At 37.7% G+C, this 17,984-nt stretch overlaps 2 protein-coding genes across 6 annotated transcripts in view; one reads left to right on the plus strand and one right to left on the minus strand.

Annotated features, from left to right (window-relative positions):
- Positions 1 to 17,984, plus strand: part of bru3 (bruno 3) — a 265,769-nt gene that overhangs the window by 14,056 nt on the left and 233,729 nt on the right. The gene's annotated exons all lie outside the window — the stretch shown is intronic.
- On the minus strand, positions 8,778 to 9,397 carry LOC108084761 (zinc finger protein 211-like; the record flags this gene model as incomplete). Its single annotated transcript, XM_070284950.1, has 1 exon — positions 8,778 to 9,397. A coding segment is annotated over one exon (597 nt), but the record flags the coding sequence as incomplete, so codon positions are not given.

The following is a 17,984-nucleotide window of genomic DNA, read 5'->3' on the forward strand; positions in this document are numbered from 1 at the left end:
CACATAAAATAAAAAGAAAGTGTAATAAACCTAGGCCCACTGTCCGCTAACCACAGTCAGGGTAGCCTGCGTTTTGACGGGTGGTCCTGCTAACAACACCCTCATCAACCAACTGGCGTAAAATAAACCATAGGCCACAATTGATCAAACTCGAGTACCGAAAATTTGCACAAATTAATGCCAGCCCCAAATTGATAGTAAAATATTAGCCCCTTTTTTATTTTTGGTAGCTGTGGCTTTTATTTTTCAGCTCTTCATTCTACTGTAGCCGTAATAAAGTCGGCCGCTCCAACCACAAATAGAATTTTTTGTGTTCTCAGTCGTTTGACGTTACGTGGGTATTAGTTGGTGCTTGTGCCAGTGTGTGCGCACTTGACTGTGCCAGTGTGTGTGCAAATTGCACTCCCTCCGTGGCATCATTACATATTCAAAAAGGCTGCGCACGTAGAGCATTTTTATGAAATTTTACTCGCTTCTAATGTAATCGTTATGCCTGACTCCTCCGTTCGCCGTGGCCGTAGCCGTCGCCGTCGCTACTGGTTATCCCGGTCCTCATCCTGGGACTGTCACTTAAGAACACATAAAGTAAATGTCCTGTGTTTAAGCTAAGGCTGCAGACGCACTAACGAGATATTGGCTGCTGGAGGGAGGAGAATAGGGGTTGCGGAATCCGAGGCTACGCACAATTGGGCGGAATGGCGAAAATGCTCGCTAATGTCAGTTGAAAGGTTGAATTGTAGGACACTGTTAAGTGCGTTGTGCCTTTGGGAACTGTTATACAGGCGAATGAGCTTTTAAACTTGTGCGAAAAGCTTTGGGTCCTTTGAGCTTTCAAGGACATGTTGGGGCTTCATAAAGCTACGGTTAAAAAGTTTTTAAAGTTCCCAATTGTTAACAGTGGCTGTATGTAAGAAAGCTTTCTAAGCTCTGTTCTAGTAGTAGTTGTCATAATATTTTCTATAAAAGTACAACAGCTGAATAAGCTTTTACCCGTTTTCCCAAAAAGCCAGCTTATTCATTAAGATACAACTTTTGAACGTATTTCTATAAGCTTTTGGCTTGTTTTCCACCTTGGATAACAGATGTCCTTTTAATTTAATGTCAGTTATTATGACAATGAATAATCAATAAAAATCTTAAAACCAAAAGCAATAATCATCAGAAATATAGACATTTGTTTATAGCATCCAACACCCTAAGACAGTTACTTGATATCAAATAATCAATTCGAATGTTGGCAATGAATCAAGTTAAGTGCATAAACATTCTAACCGGGCTTTCGGGCTTGACAATCTTAGCTGTTGCGATGGGAAGCAACAGCTACAATAAATAAATATTAAATCCCCACTAATTGAGTGCGATTTTCGAGCATCAATTTCATAAGGCACAACACACACAAAGCACTAACCAAATTGAAAAAAGTTTATTTTTATACTTCTTTCCCATGACAGCTGAGCTGGTGAGGGTGGAAACGAGGTAGGAAATATGAAATAAATACAACAAATAAAAGGGACTACCAGGCACTAAAAAGCTGTTTCTGCCAATCATATTCATAGATATACATTTTTTGCGCAGGCCGTTTTCGGACCCGAGTACAAAAACAGCTATAATAGCACCCTTAAGCGCAGGAACGCATACTCTCTCCGCACAAGAAAAAGGGAATAGCTAAATTCGGATTGAATTGAATTGATACAAAAACCCCAAAAAGCAAATGCTTGATATTTTTCAATATCTGTAGAGTATAACTTTCTATAATTTCATGTCCCTAAGAAAGTGTAACTGGTCTTCGCGTATGGCTTGAATCCTTTTTCTATTTTTGTTTACTTTTTCCCATATTTGCCACCACCCCCCAGCTCGGCTCAGCCCAGGTCTGGCTGCTCTCGTTTCTCGTTTTTTCCAGCATTTTTGCAGCTGCTCTGAACAGAACTCAATAACAAATTATAACGTATTATAGCCATGGCAAACTGTTGCGTTGCTTAGCAATCGTTGAAGAGGGCCCCACAGCCAGCTTCCCCTGCCAACTTATCCCCGGAGAACTTTTTTTGCCGCCAACTATGCTGCCAGCAACAAAGTTGCCATGGGTGATGTGGATGATGATGATGCTGGCCCGGCCCCCAGAACGCCCATTTCTCGTCCCTTTCCCTCTTCCACCCAATTGTGATATTTTTTCTCTTAAGCTGGAGTTGTTGACGAGGTCGTTTTTTGTTGATTGCTTGTACCCCGGGCCACTACTTTGGTTTGAGTTTTTGCTCTAGGAACGAGAAGGGAGACGAGCGGCTGAGATGGGAATATGAAGTACTTCATAATTTTTACCTTTTATTTAGCTTGTTTTTAGTTGTTTACTTCGGGTTTTTTCTTCTCCCTGCCCCCCTCTCCTGATGTCTCATTCCATATCTGCTGATAAAGTTGGGTTTTTAATTATGTGGCACACATTTATAGGTTTCGACCAACTATGGAATGCCGAAACTGCTCGCCAACAACCCATGCAAATTGTTTTAAAAAGCTAAAGTTGATTGCGAGCTACCTGCTAATTGAGTTGAGGTCCGGAACATATACACAGCTGTGAATAAATCGCTGGTTGTGACTAGCAACAGGGAATCTCGGCGGTCGAAGCACCTAATCCTAAGAAGCGCTCGATAAATCTGCTGTCCACTGAGCTGTGAAACGATGCTTGATGCCATCGATGACTGTTTCGCCCTTGCCAACTGCCTCCTTCGATTAAATGATGAATTTATGAGTACAACCTACAACATACATCCTGAATACTAAGGAAAGGGAGTAACCGTACTTTAACTATGCATTTTTTCGTTCGCATTGCCACAAAAAACCAAGTTTTGGGCATCGGCATTGCTTGCCAGGCTCCGCCTTCTGACCTGCACCTGCACCTGCCGCTGGCCTGCTCTACGGGGGCATGCAATACATTTTGCAGCTGCCTTGCAATCCTTCTTTGATGCAACTATGCGTGAAAATCGTAGAAATATGAGAAATATTTGATTTGTTTATGGCACAAGTGGCCTGTACTTTGGATTCCAACTCGGAATCCTGGTCTCCCTTCGATTTGTATTTACAGAGACCCAGGAGTCAGATTTTTACTTAAAATCAATAAGCCAAAGAGCTGGCTGGCTGTGCGCAATTTGGCGTGTAATTTAGCATGTAACGATGATGGCCATAAAGGACGATGACGCGGAGGACGAGGATGATTGTCCTGCCGCTGAGCACTGCCCCTTTCATTGTTGAACATTTATTAGTTTGACTTGCCTTTAGCATTATGCATTTATGCTTCATTGATGCGCGAGTTTAGTACAACTTTTTCGCTAGTTACTCCAGTTGCCTCCGCCCCACTTCCCCCTATTCGGATACCCGTCTGAGCCCGGACTTAAATTGTCAATTTATGGACGTCGTAGTCAGCGAAAGTATTTTCTCATAGTAATTCTATGCTTGGCTGGCTTCTAGACAACTTTTCTTGAGCCAAGGAAAAATTTTAATAAAGTTAACAACTTTATTGAAATCATAAAAAGTTTCCTCCTCTGTCCGCCTTATTTTTTCCTATTATTTTTGATTCATAACTTTCAGATTTCCTCAGTGAGTTTTTATTGCCAGCCTTTTCAACACTTTCGGGTCGCATTTTGAACCATTTTGCCCATTTGATGGGAACATTCTTTTGCTAATTATGTCTGGTGCGTTGTGCATAGACCCAGAAAGTGATCGATGGTGTAGGTCCTGCAAAGAGATGGCATGTTTAGTTGACTGTCTGACCTGACCCTCGATAAAATAGTAATTTATAAAATGCTTAACATTCTTGTGGCTTTGTTTGCCCTGCCAACTAAAATGAGTTTGCTCATGTGGCTTTAGGCAATTCGCTAGCTGACTGAAGTTTTTTAGTGTTGCTGCCTGTTTTACAAGAATTCTTTGTGTTCTATTGACAGCTTCCGTCCTGATCTTCGCTCGACCTACGGACTTTTGAATTCCGCTCCGTCAGACAAAAACTTTCGCCGATGGCATAATTAAAGGAAACCCATCAGCGTCCTTCCCCTCATAATGTGCCAGCTCTGAAATGTGCCACAAAAATGTAAATTCGATCAGACAGGGATAAAATTCCAAACAGAACGGGGAACGTCAAAGTCAGTGACGCTGGGAGAAAGATGGAACTCAGGCTAGCAAGTAACGTTTGAGGAAATTGATTTGATTTGATTTCAGATTTGCCACTCGCCGTATATAGCCAACAGAGAATGCTCGGCTATACATAAGTAATTCGCATTTTCAATCAAATGAACAGAAAGAGGTTTGGCAAGCGGGCAGATAAAATAAATTGCTGCATATTTCTGGGCGCCCTCGGCTCCCTTCTGTTCTGGTCCTAGAAATTTCAGATAAATTGATTCAATTCACAAATATATTCTGCATTCGTATGTTTATGTCAAAAGAAATTAAAGTAATGAATTTTTCGAATCTGTGTGTGCAAGTAAGAAGCAATAGGCTGGACACGACATTTGATGACATTATCTGTCAGCACGTTCATTATATTTCGAGACCTATTGCTGCTGCCACTTTTAATCTTGGTAAAAAAGATATGTATCATACTAAACTCTCAGCTAAGCAACAGAAACCAGAAACCAGATGAGCGAGCCCTTTATCCTTTACTTTTAATATTTACTGATTATGCCTAAAAATAAGTTACCTAGCTAAATTATTAAAAGCAAAAGACACCTGAAGATACCTTTTTTTGTTTCCGTAACGAGCTATACACCCTAGTGAGTTTGCCTGCTTTCTAAAGATTTATTAGCTTAGTCTACCCAAAATTTGCAATGACTTTTGATTTTTAATGCCTTAGTTTATAAGCAAGACTATCCTAAACTTTTCGAATCTGCAATATGGCTATTTATACAAATTGATAGAAATCAACTACCAAACGTGAATATTTAAGGAATATATATACCGTAGTAAAGCAATATGTAAAATATATTCTGTTTTTCCATTAACAGCCGAGTTGATCTAGCTATGTTTGCATCCCGATATCTTTTTTCTTTTATCTATTACATAAACAATAACACATTTTATAAAAGCTCACAAAAAGTATGCAAAATTCGATTTTTAAAGAGTGAGTCACATTTCATTTTGTAATTGATCCCTTCCTTTGAAAATGCCCCACGGGGCATAGCACTAAAGCCGGAACCATAAGTAATATTTCTGGCAAACAAATCTGCATGTCACTTTGGGGTCATGTCATCTCGGCAGGTTGCAGCTTCCTATGCTCAACTCATCTGGCAGTTGCTTTTAGTCATCTTCCTCCCTGCCACAATCTTCATTCCGCTGCCTGCCTTTTTTATTCAAACGCCTTGCAATTTCTTGCTTGCCACACAGTCCACAACCCACAGCCCACACCACCACCGCTCACCATTCCCATCTGCAGCTCCATCTTCATCTGCAGCTTGGCTGTTGCTTTATGCATGACATTTAATCAAGTTGACGACTGCATTTGATGCCACAAATATTTCAAAATGACGCAAGACAGCTAAAGGTAGGTGTGTCGCAGCTTGGGTGTGTGTGTGGAAAGTTGCATATTAAACGCAGACAGGCCACCCAAAGGCTGCCAGCGACTTTTGCCACAGTTAATGCAATTTCCCGTGGCCCGCCTCTTGCAACCCGCCGCCGCCTGCTGTGCGCGATAATTCAAGCGGAAACGGAAGTGCCAACGTCAAAAGCCGCAGGCAGCAGCAGAAATTTAACAAAATGGAAACTATTAAATGCACTGAACTCCAGACCCCGTCCGTCTTTGCCAGTGTCTTTCCTTTTGGCTTGCATACATCATCCGTAAGTGCGGCGAAGGAAGATGTCCGGCTGACCAGCAACTTATTTCGTTCCATCGACCGCATCCAGCGCTGCTTTAGCCAAAATCTCCTCTTCTCCTGGATATGGGAAGCTTATTCAAATGCTTGCTCCTGCATTTAATGACAGCTGTCCTGCGCTCCGCTCTGGCCCGGGCCGAAGGCATGCCACTCGGATAAATTATTTCATATAATAAACTCCCAAGTTGCTTGTGCTGGGAGCGGCGGAGTACCGGGAGATGGGAGGAGAAGAAAGATGACTTAATGAAAAACGCAAATTGTTTGAGTTTGTCTTTCCCCCAGCCCCCACGGCCTCGGCCCCCGGACACCCATACCGCACTCTACCTCAAGCCGCACAATGCAAATTAAAAAATACCTGCTAACAACAAACTGCAGACGAAGGACTATTGCAGGGCCGGAAAAGCAACTGTTAGCTGCGGCTTGTTATTAATATTTATCTTTAGTAATTTTAGGAATTTTTTAATAACAAAAGCCAAGTAAAATGTTCTGCCTTTTGTTTGATACCAGGTATTTTCCCCAGCCCGCTCCTAGGTGCACCTTGATGGACCTTAACGGACTGCAGGTGCTGTTTCCAAAGTCGAAGGGCAAATATTTGCTCAGTTTTGCATTGGGGAAACTTTTACTCCTGCTGAAAACTTATTTTCTTCGGTAAAAAAAAAATTAAATTGCTGCGGCTTCTTAGAGAGAACGAAATCGCCCTGAAAGTTGAAAGTGTGATGGGAGTGAGTTCACTCGCTAAAGCAACTCCTACTAATTGTTTTTATACTTTTTTACATCATTTTCCAATCGGCTGCCTAGCTCTAATTACCCAAGGCAACTGCAAAAACAGTTTATCAATAATTTAGGTTAGCTTGGCTCAGTGAGTTGGCAAGTAATGTGTGTCTGGCCTGGAAAATACACAAAAACCGCAAGAATTTAACGCTGCAATAAGCCCTGGCAGGCCAAATCATCTTCTCGCCACTGAACAAGGAGAAACAGGACCCGATCGCGGAATACCCCTCAAGGCATTGCGTATTCTTTACTATTTCGTTACGGATTTTCCAATTAATCAAAAGAAAAATAGTCCAGCGAAAAACTTATATCTGAGAAATGTCAAGAACAGCAACCGACACCAAAAACATTCAAAAGTTCTGTAAGTAGCATAAAGAAATGCTCAAATTGATCAAATTTGAAAGAATTTAGCATTTTTTTAAACAAACTTGGAAATATTCGAATGCGAATTCGAGCAAACTCAATTTTTCATTATTTTGGTGAAAAACATCATAAAAACTTCTAAAACATAGGCATTATGCTTTGACTTTATCTTTCTAAGATCACTTGAAAAATACAAGAGTAGAAATAAAATTAAATGTTTAGGATTATAAATTAATTAAAAAGAAAAAGCTTAATATCTTAAAGTTAAACTAAAATCATTACTAAGATCAATCTATGCAAAATACATTAAAATTTATCGCATTAATATATTTCATTACGTTTAGCCGAAATCAGTGCTCAAACTGGTTTTTTGAAAGGGAGATTTCCTACGGTTGCTTCCGAAGGCCTTATATTTTTCTAATTATCTTGAAAACGAACAATCGATCTTAGCACCAATTATAGTGCTAATAGCCGTATGACACTGGCGCATTAATTAGAGACTTCATTAAAGATTTGACCGCGCTATAGCGTTTTACGCAAGTGCGAGCAAGACGACTATATGGCTCTCTAATGCATTAGAATAATGCATTTGCCGCGATAATAGCCGTATGACACAGGCGCATTAATTAGAGACTTCATTAAAGATTTGGCAGCGCTATAGCGTTTTACACAAGTGCGAGCAAGACGACTATATGGCGCTCTAATGCATTAGAATAATGAATAAGCTACTTCATTGCCGCGATAATCAATTGATCTACATAAAATATACTAGATACTCGATAACAAAATACGGGTTTAATGAAGAAAATTGTAATTGAAAATGTATTAGCCAGCTCATTGACAGTATGGTCTCACAATGAGAATTTTATTTTTATATAATTTTGCTGGTTTTTTGAACTGAAAAAATATTAGAAAATTAGGAAAAATAATATGTTTTGCGGTGGCAAGGTTCTTGCGGTGTAAAATTGATTAAAAAATTTTTTTTGGTAATAATTAAAAAAATGTTAAGCATTATAGGTAAAAAAACATCAATTTAAAGGATTCTGCATTCATTTATGCGTGAATACTTCGACGTAGAATTAAAAAATTCATAGTAATACTCCGCGAATGGCGGCCGATTTTATTGTTTACCTTAGTCGTGTTACCAAAATAATCCAAGCAAAATTACACATATAGTTGACTTTTTCAAGGTTCTAAACATAGCTAATAAATGAAAACTGCACTACAATGTCATAGGCCCATAATTAATGCGCTAGTATCATAATCTACGTGTATTCGAAACGAAAGTAGTAAACTTTTTCAAAAAAAAAAAAAAAAAAAAAAAAAAAAAACAATATATATACATATATATATATATATATATATACATATATATATATATATATATACATATATATATATATATATATATATATATAAGAAAAGGAAAACAATAAATTTTTGCGTCTGTATTGATCGAATATTTACAATCTGTGAATTTGCAAATATCGCTGCATATCAAAAAATATTATAGCTGGGAGAGTGTTTCGTGTCGAGCTTAAAGGGGCTCAATGGAGTAGGGCAAGCAAAGCATACCAAAGTATTATACTATTTTCGTCAAAATAAAAACAACATTTTTAATTCAAGTAAATTTATTTATTGGTGCAAGCTTATGTGCAGGTATCATTAATGTTAGTTAACAATTCAGTTATTTATAAAATAAAAAAATGAATAAAATAAAAAAAGAATAAAATAAAATAAGAAATAGAATTTGAATAATTTGCGTATTCTGTGTGGCTTGGGGTGCGTTGATTGGTCCTTTTCAGAGAAAAAAAATAGTCAAACTATTGAATGTGAGTTTGGATATGAATATTAAGAGAATTTTTATGGGAAAATGACTTTGAGCAGTGGGAACACTTGTATGGTCGCTCTCCAGTGTGAGTTCGGATGTGTGTTTTAAGATGACCTTTTTGGGAAAATGATTTTGAGCAGTGGGAACACTTGAATGGTCTCTCTCCAATACAATATCTGGTGTGGTTACTGAGATGACCACTCTGTACAAACGACTTTAAGCAGTGGGAACACTGGTATGGTCGCTCTCCGGTGTGAATTCGGATGTGTATTTTAAGCTGATACGTCGTATAAAATGACTTTGAGCAGTGGGAACACTGGTATGGTCGCTCTCCGGTGTGAGTTCGGATGTGTTCTTTAAGAGTATTTTTATGGCTAAACGACTTTGAGCAGTGGGAACACTTGAATGGTCGCTCTCCAGTGTGATTTCGGTTATGTTCAATCAAACCACTTCTCTGGGAAAATGACTTTGAGCAGTGGGAACACTTGTATGGTCGCTCTCCGGTGTGAGTTCGGATGTGTGCTTTAAGAGTAGTTTCATGGGTAAACGACTTTGAGCAGTGGGTACACTTGTATGGTCGCTCTCCAGTGTGAGTTCGGAGGTGTATTTGCAGATGAATTCGCGTGGAAAACGACTTTGAACAGTGGGAACACTTATGCGGCCTCTCACCCGTGTGGGTTCGGATGTGTCTCTGCAGATGAGATTGCCTTGGAAACGACTTTGAGCAGTGAGAACACTTGTATGTTTTTTCTACAATACAATTCCTGATGTGTGTATTGAGATTACTTCTCTGGGAAAACGTCTTTGAGCAGTGGGAACACTTGTACAGTCGCTCTGCAGTGTGAGTTCGCATATGTACATTAAAATAGCCTTTATGGGAAAACGACTTTGAACAGTGAGAACATTTATACGGTTTGTCTCCAGCGTGTGCATTAAGAATACTTTTATGGGAAGACGACTTAAGGCATTTATGCTTTTTCTTTCTCTCGCTGAAGCCAACACCGTGATTTACGTTGACTGGTAGATTTTTAGTATTTTTCATCTGGAGGTAGATCTGGTGGCTCGTCTCTATGGTTTGGCGTATCTCGAAGGCGGCTCGAGCACAGTGCAGGCAAGAGTCGCAGATGTTTTCGGGATAGCAATCTCCTTTATAAATCTCGTAGGGAGTGCATTGAGTGATCATATCGGCGATGGAGATCCCTAGTCCTGGAGCGTTTTCGAATATGTTGATCATTACAGGTGACGTTCCCAGGCAAGCGCGACAGATTTGACTAAAATTGAATGCAGAAAATGTGTTTTGACAAAGGGATTTAAGACCTTCAGTATTTAGATTGACTTACACTTCCATGACTTTAACTACTGACGCTTTTTTTACTTGTATTAGTATTATACTTGGATATATATGTGGTACAGTTTTAAAATGCCGCAGAACTCAGAGTGGGTAAAACATATGATCACAATTTTTCATCCTGTAGATTAGAGGTGGGGAGAAATTGATGATTTCGTGACTATCGATAACAACATCGATGTTGTTTTCCAATATACTGAGTATTCTCTTTACGACTAAATAACCGAATTACTAAAAATATAGGCTATGTATCGCCGATATTTTCAGCCGTAATGCCAGAAATTCTGCCCCTTAATTTTTACATAAAATCTTAGTTGCATGACATGGACCTTACCTTTTGAATTCTTTTATATAATCTTTAATTATTTTAAACTAATGGTCTTTTAATTTTGCCATAAACATCTTTAATTCAAACGAACTCCTTAGCCCACTGGCTTTTCGGTCATACAGTCGATATTTTCAGCGACTTCGGAGTCACTAAATGACTGAAAATATCGTAAAAGCAGTTCAAATGGGAACAGCTGTTTTCAGTTGCCGATAGTTTGAGTAATTCAGGCGTGGTAGCCATGTTTTTTTTTCAACACATTTCTATCTACTCCGGATTTCATTTTTTAAAATGTATATTTTTTGTTGTAATGGAAAGACTATATAAGTATAGAAGAGTATAACAATTGCTTTCAATAGGTTTTATTAATAATATGATGACATTAGCGCATTAATTAGAGACTTCATTAAAGGTTTGACAGCGCTATAGCGTTGTACACAAGTGCGAGCAAGACGACTATATGGTACTCTAATGCATTAGAATAATGCATAGCTACTTCATTACCGGGAAAATCGATAGATCTACATAATATATACTAGACACTCGATAAAAAAAATACGGTTTTAATGAAGAAAATTGAAAAATGTATTAGCCAGTTTATTGGCAGTATGGTCTCACAATGAGAATTTTATTTTTATATCATTTCGCTGGTTTTTGAACTGAAAAAATATGAGAACATTAGGAAAAATAATATGTTTTGCGGTGTCAAGGTTCTTGCGCTGTAAAATTGATTAAAAAATTTTTTTTGGTAATAATTAAAAAAATTTAAGCATTATAGGTAAAAAACATAAATTTAAAGTATTCTGCCTTCATTTATGCGTGAATACTTCGACGTAAAAATTAAAAAAATTCATAGTAATACTCCGCGAATGGCGGCCGATTTTATTGTTTACCTTTTTCGACCGGTGTGACCGTAGTCGTGTTACCAAAATAATCCAAGCAAAATTACACATGTCTCTTTCAATGTTATAATAAAGTAGCTAATTAATGAAAACTGCATTAGAGTGTCATACGACTATAATGAAAGCTAAAAGTTTCAAATTTTGTAAAATAAAAATAGTCTTGGCACATGATTTTTTCAGTTTAAATGCGTTCAACATCAGAGAATTGCCCATATGTAATATATAATATTGATATTATATTTTATATTAATATTTATTCAAAGCAACTTTTTACTCCAATTTAATATATAGATCGATTAAATACACAAACTCAATATACTCTCTTATGAGAAGCGGGTAAAAACAGTTAATTTTAGGATCTTTTGGGTGGGCAGGATGCGGAAGGCACTCATAAACTCAAATATATCACCACTTGCCTGCTTAATGTGCCATGCAGTAAATATTCCGCACGCAGTCTGGAAAATGTGGGGAAAACCGCACGGCGAAAAAATGCATGACTCTACGCTCCTCTCTGGGCAGCGGGATATGCACACATGCATCCGTTAGTGGATGAGCCGGGAGTGGCACGAAAGACTTCACAAAGCGTTGCAATTAACGTGGCTGAGACTCATTCGAGCAGCAACCGCAGTCCAGTCATTGGTATTGGCTTAATTTCCATGGACTCCGACTCTCTGGCCTCGCCTGTTTATCTTGTGTGGTGGGTTTTCGTCTCTGCACAATCGTAAATACGCAACGCAACAGCACTGTGCAAGCCTTCACGTTGCGTATAAGAGATATATGTAGGCAATAATCCATAATAACAATGGTTTCAAGGGTTGCCAAATAGGCATCGTGCCGGGGAGGCGCAGACTGTCCGAGATCTGAGAACAATATGCGGCATTAATTGCGTACACCGAGGAGCTCTTTTACCTTTGTTTCATAAACAAACCACGTAGAAAAGGAGAGCGCTGTAGGACAATTTGCATTATGTTTTTTTTATAAATATGTGTTCTTTTTTAGGTTTTTGCGGTACTCAAATATTTAAATATTTTAAATTATTTAGGATTCTAGCATTATTACCAAACTGCTCAGACCATTTCTATTTTTTCGACAAATTAAGGGGGTCTTCTCATTGGGCAACTTTTTTTTTTCGATTTTTTTTTTGCATTTATTTATAGCTTGGGATGGTGTGTATATGTCCCCAAAAGGATTTTTAGAAATCGAAATACTTTAGAAGATACAGCCTTTTTTGTGAAGCAAGTTCTATGCAAAATGAGCTTTTTTTCAAACTTCAAACGCGTTTATCTCGAAACCACGTTTTTCGAACTGGCGGCCATGGTATCTCCAGTTTAACTAAACCGATTTTCATGAAACGAAGTGGAATCGACGCAGAATTGTCACCATTCTCGGGTGACGGAACAGATTTTTTTAAAATTTTTTAAAATATTTTTTTTTTACACTAAACTACAAAAAAAAGCCCGAAACAGAATTTTTTTTTTGAATAGCCGCCATTTTGTTTAAAAAAATTTTTAAAAAAATCTGTTCCGTCACCCGAAAATGACATCTATTCTGATTATAACCCCGTTTTTATTTTTCATTTCGGACGCTCTGGAGACCCTGAATCGTGGCCGCCAGGACGACACCTTTTTTTTCGACCATCAAGTTTGAAGTCTCATTACTCTTTGAACAACCCTCGTATCGAGGCAAGAACAACTTTTTTAGTTACTTTGAACATTTTTGAATACAATAAATAAAAAAAGTTTTCAATTATTCTTTGCGTTTTCAAATAAGAATTTTTTTAAAAAGGGTCAAAAAAACGGCTTTTGAATGAGAAGACCCCCTTAAGGGAGAGAACTATTTCCGAAAATTATTTGGATACTAAAATCTAACCGCACATCCACAAACTGAACTATGCGGGCAAAAATCTGCAAGTTTCTCTGGCCCAGATTGAAAGCGTTTCGTAAATTATTTGTAGAGAAAAATGTACATATGAGCTACTAATGCCTCCCACTATGAATTTCCAACTTAACTCAACTAGACTCAGTGAGCCAAGCAGGCATTAGTACCAAATGGGGAAAGGACCGACTACAGTAAGTGCAAGCATGCTAAAAAACCCTTAGAACAATACAACGTTTGTTGGAATATTAAACAGCAAGGTATCCACAATAATATGCAAACCCAAGCCAGAGGAAAAGATAGTCAAGTAGAATATTACGTTTATTCAGTTGGTTGCTGTTGTTAAGGAATTGCAGAAATTTTAGGAATACTACCACCGAGTTAAAAAAAAAGTTATATAAGAGAGGAACTATACAATGAATGAATGTATGAATTCCATACGATAGAGTTCTACAAATTTCTTAGTAAGGTTATTGTTAATTCATTAGTTTTTAATACTCTTTCGTAAAAGTAAACTACTCTGCTGGTAAGCAAATATTTTACATTCGTAACTCTTTTGTATAAAAACCAGTTTGGAAATATAAATAATATGTATATATATTTTTATAAACGTTATAAATAACAATTTTGAACTTTTCTTTCACTTATATGATGAAATCATCCGAATTTTTAAGATTAAAGATGCAAAATGCTATTGCGCATCTTGCAAATTAACAAAGGTTATATTTAATCGTATTTATTTACCAATCCTTTTTTATATACAAGTTTTTATAAAAATATAAACTTTAGCTTTTGTTTGCCAAAGTTTTTAAACATAATGACAGAACACCTATCTAAACACCTGAACATTCTTTTGCTTTCGTTACAGGTAAGTGCCGCGCTGTGCCTATTCATTAAGAAGCTGTAATTAGTCGCACAATGGCTGGTCTGCGGTTAAATGGATGTTATTGTTATGGCCCTTTCTTGGGCTAAGTATATGCAAATTAAAAGGCAATTGAAAATTTATGACCCAAAGCCCCGTTAAATTTATAGCCGCAGGAACCTATGGTCCTGTTAACGTTACCGTCCTTGGTTTTGCTCTTTTTAGCGGTGAGTTTAATTAAAATACAATTGAAAATGACTTGAGCACATGCGACTGAGGTGAACAATTAAAAGAAAAGTCGAGAAAGTGCTGGAAAATAAAAGGGAGCAGGAGCCAGCTAAAACATTTCAAAAGAGACTGAATCCTGGTAAGGTATAAATAAAATATTCAATATACAAAAGTATTTATGGACGTGCTCAGTGCCTGAACGTGTGTGTGTTTAGGAAATTAATTACTCGAGTTTCAAGCTAAGAGAAGCGGCTACACCGAAATGAGCGCGAGAGTGATCATTGAAATAGCTTAAAATATTCACGACTATTCCGACAAAACAATAAGAAATACCCAATCGGCGTTCAAGCTTGGCCTTACCAACCAAAATAAAGAAGATGTTAACTTTCATTGCTTGGCCGGCTTGCTGCAGGTAAAGTCAAGCCAAAGCCAAGTAAAGCTATTGCAATTAACTTGTTTTTCAATCTGGAGCCTGCTGTTGTTTCGTCCTCAAGAGCCTCCTCCCTGTCCATGGTTTTCCAGGTGGCTTGGGCTTGCTTCTTACTTCGTGTTTTTGCCATTGTTTACCTACATTGGGAAGGCGGAGAAAGAGCCCGGGAATGGGGAAAATCTACAAAAATAATTGCCACGGCAGGCAGCCATTTGCCATTTGGTGCGCTTTTAAGCTTCACTTAAATGAAATTGTAATGAAATAGAAATGAAAATGAAAATGTATTTCTATGGCTTGATGTTTTGCCCCCCCATTTACGACCCATCCCCTTGTCATCCACTTCCGTAATTGCTGGGGATAAAAGTTGCATTTAGTTTTAATTCAATTAGTTTTGTTGTGTTTTCCATTCTAAGTTTTTTGGTCTTCACCCCAAGCCATGTAATGTACTTTGTCTAAGCTGCGCTGAGGAAGGACTACAATACGAATGCAAACGCTGGTTAAAAAATGTGAAAACCTAATTATAGAAGAAGCCTAAATTATTATAATCAGGTTTTATGTACTACCATAGATGTAGTGAAAGTCAAAGGTTTGAAATTAATTTTAGTTATTTAATCGAAAGGAACCATTATCTAAATAGATATTCAGGCCTGTTCTAGTTTCCACTTCCGCAAGATCTTGTTATAGTTTTCACTTCCGAAAAATCCTTACGGATTCGTATTTCCCTCTGTTACGCATCTGTTAACTTCCCAGCGAAACCGTTTGGTAACTTTCCGTCTAGCCATATGGATTCAGATCCGCAAAACCAGAAATTAATTATTTTAACATACGATCATGTCAAATGTTAATTGTATTTTATTCTTTGAGGTTTTAGGAACATTATTGCATAACTGAATTACCTCAAGCAAAAATATTATTATTTTGTGGTTGCACCTTAAAATTGGTTGGATTCTAACCTTCAACATTATTGCAAATTCGCCGCCCCTGAATCGTATTTGAAAGGGACCATTTGAGGGTTGTCAGCGTTAAAAAAAAAGCGTTAAACGTAAAAGAAACGGGAAAAAATGTCCTTCCTATGACAGCTATGTAAATATAAAACGATTAAATAAATTAAAAACATTTAAGAAAGTAAATAAAATGTTTATATATTACACAGGCATATCTCATATACATATAATATATCATGAAATTAAGAAAGTAAAAATAAATTAAATTAAATTAAATTCATAAATATCGATATAAAATTTTACCCACTGTAATTATGTATATGCCTCGAGGCAGAATTTAAATAATCATTTCTGGATCAGACAACTATATCCTATAGCATACATACAAAAATTGGGAAAAGTTGTAGATACCTGCATACAACTTTAGAACTTAATACTGTCTTCCCACTCAGCGCATCTGTTAATTATCATAAACAGCCGTGTCCATGTCCGTCTTTCTGTCTGTTAATAAGCAAACAAGTGCCAGTTATTTAATTGTTTTTAATATGAACAAAACTTTGAAAATAGGTAGGTAGTACAGAAGTCTTAACGGGCTAGATCAGATGACTTTATCATACAGTTTAGGAACAATTACTCGTTGCAAACTTCTGACTAATGTTAGAATATCTTGAAAGGATATAAACATGAAAATATCCATTTATATATATTTTAATAAAATTATAATAATATATCTACTATATAGAAGTTTTATTTTTATTTTATCCAAATTAAAAGGCTACGAAAATGTAAATATAAAACTGTAAATATAAAATTTCAAATAATCCGATTGCAAATTGCAGGGGTATACAACTTTCAGCATCCCAAAAATAGGTTTCTTTATAGTTATTGGTCTTAATTTACAAATTCTTTTCAGATTTCTGCTTGTTCGCCCCACACACGCGTGGCAGTGCCTTACCAACACAGATGCACATCATTAGCGCGGCCATTGTTTTCGCACAACAATATGCTTATTATCTCCAATTTCCGGGCAAAATGCATAACAAATAAAAACAACAACATGGCCTGCCACGGCATCAGCGGGAACGAGATGGAGAGCGCAGAGGGACAGCAGAGAGCGGAGTGAGAAAAGGAGGCAGGCGGTGGTTTATGGATAGTGGCAGTCGAAACGTAAAGTTTGCATTTCATGGAAAGCGCCTAACTTTCGGTACTTAAGCCTAAGCCTCCCCCAGTGGAAACTATCCAGAACCGAGAACGGGAGTGGCGAGGGGTTTAAGAGCCGGTAGAGCCAACAATAAGCGCGCTAATTGAGGATAATATGTGCGCATGCAATCCTGGTGGATCCTCCTACGCTGACATCCAACCGAGTTGGAAAGGACTCGGATTTTCTATTCCATATCCTCTGCCGCAAGTATGCAGACACAGATTTACAGCGTGTGTATGTGGTAGATTTGGGGCCACCCTAATCCGCCTTAATTAACTGCTAAGCGAAGGAATTCGTTTGATGTCAATGGAGCCACAAAAAAATCTAATTAGTTGGATTTGCTATAAAAATAACAAAAAATAGGAAAATATTTGTTAAGAATGATGTACTCACATCTAAAGGGCTCGCGATAAAGCGTAGTAGAGAGAGAAAATTCTTCCTCTTTGGGGTTCCATTCCAATTTTCCATCATAAGTATGTCCTTTCCTGCAGTCCTTTCCTTACATATACATACATCCCCTTGTCATCATATCTTATATCCGCCGCTCATTGTCACCTCGAATGACAGGCTCAGGCTCAAACAGTTTTACAGCTCATGTGACATTTTAATTGAAGCCCATACGCAAATTGGCTTAAAAAATTTGTCCAGGGTAGGTCCGGTCCAAAAAGAAAAATGTCCTGGCCCGGCCCTGTCCATTAATAGATGCTGCTACGTTTTGTCTTATGTTGTCCCCAACTTTTGTTTTTTTGACGTTTTGGCAGAGTTATCATTGCGGTTAGGACATAAATCAATAATAACCGAGGCCCCCAAAACAAATGAACAGTAAGGTCTAGTACGCGGTAATGCCTTTTTGGCATTACAATTAAAAGCGTCTGTACCAGATTTGGTTTGTCCCATCCTGGAATTCTTCGGTTATATTTGTTATCTGGAGCTATCGGTTTCTTAGGCAAGAAACCGCCCCATAGAACCAAATTTTAGCTAACTAACAGATCAACTTTTTGCAAAGCAAATCACGATTCTCTGTAATATATCTGATAGAGAAGAAAAACAGAGTCCTGCTA

The sequence above is a fragment of the Drosophila kikkawai genome, chromosome 3L, assembly GCF_030179895.1.
Source record: "Drosophila kikkawai strain 14028-0561.14 chromosome 3L, DkikHiC1v2, whole genome shotgun sequence".
NCBI classification, from domain to species: Eukaryota; Metazoa; Arthropoda; class Insecta; order Diptera; family Drosophilidae; genus Drosophila; species Drosophila kikkawai.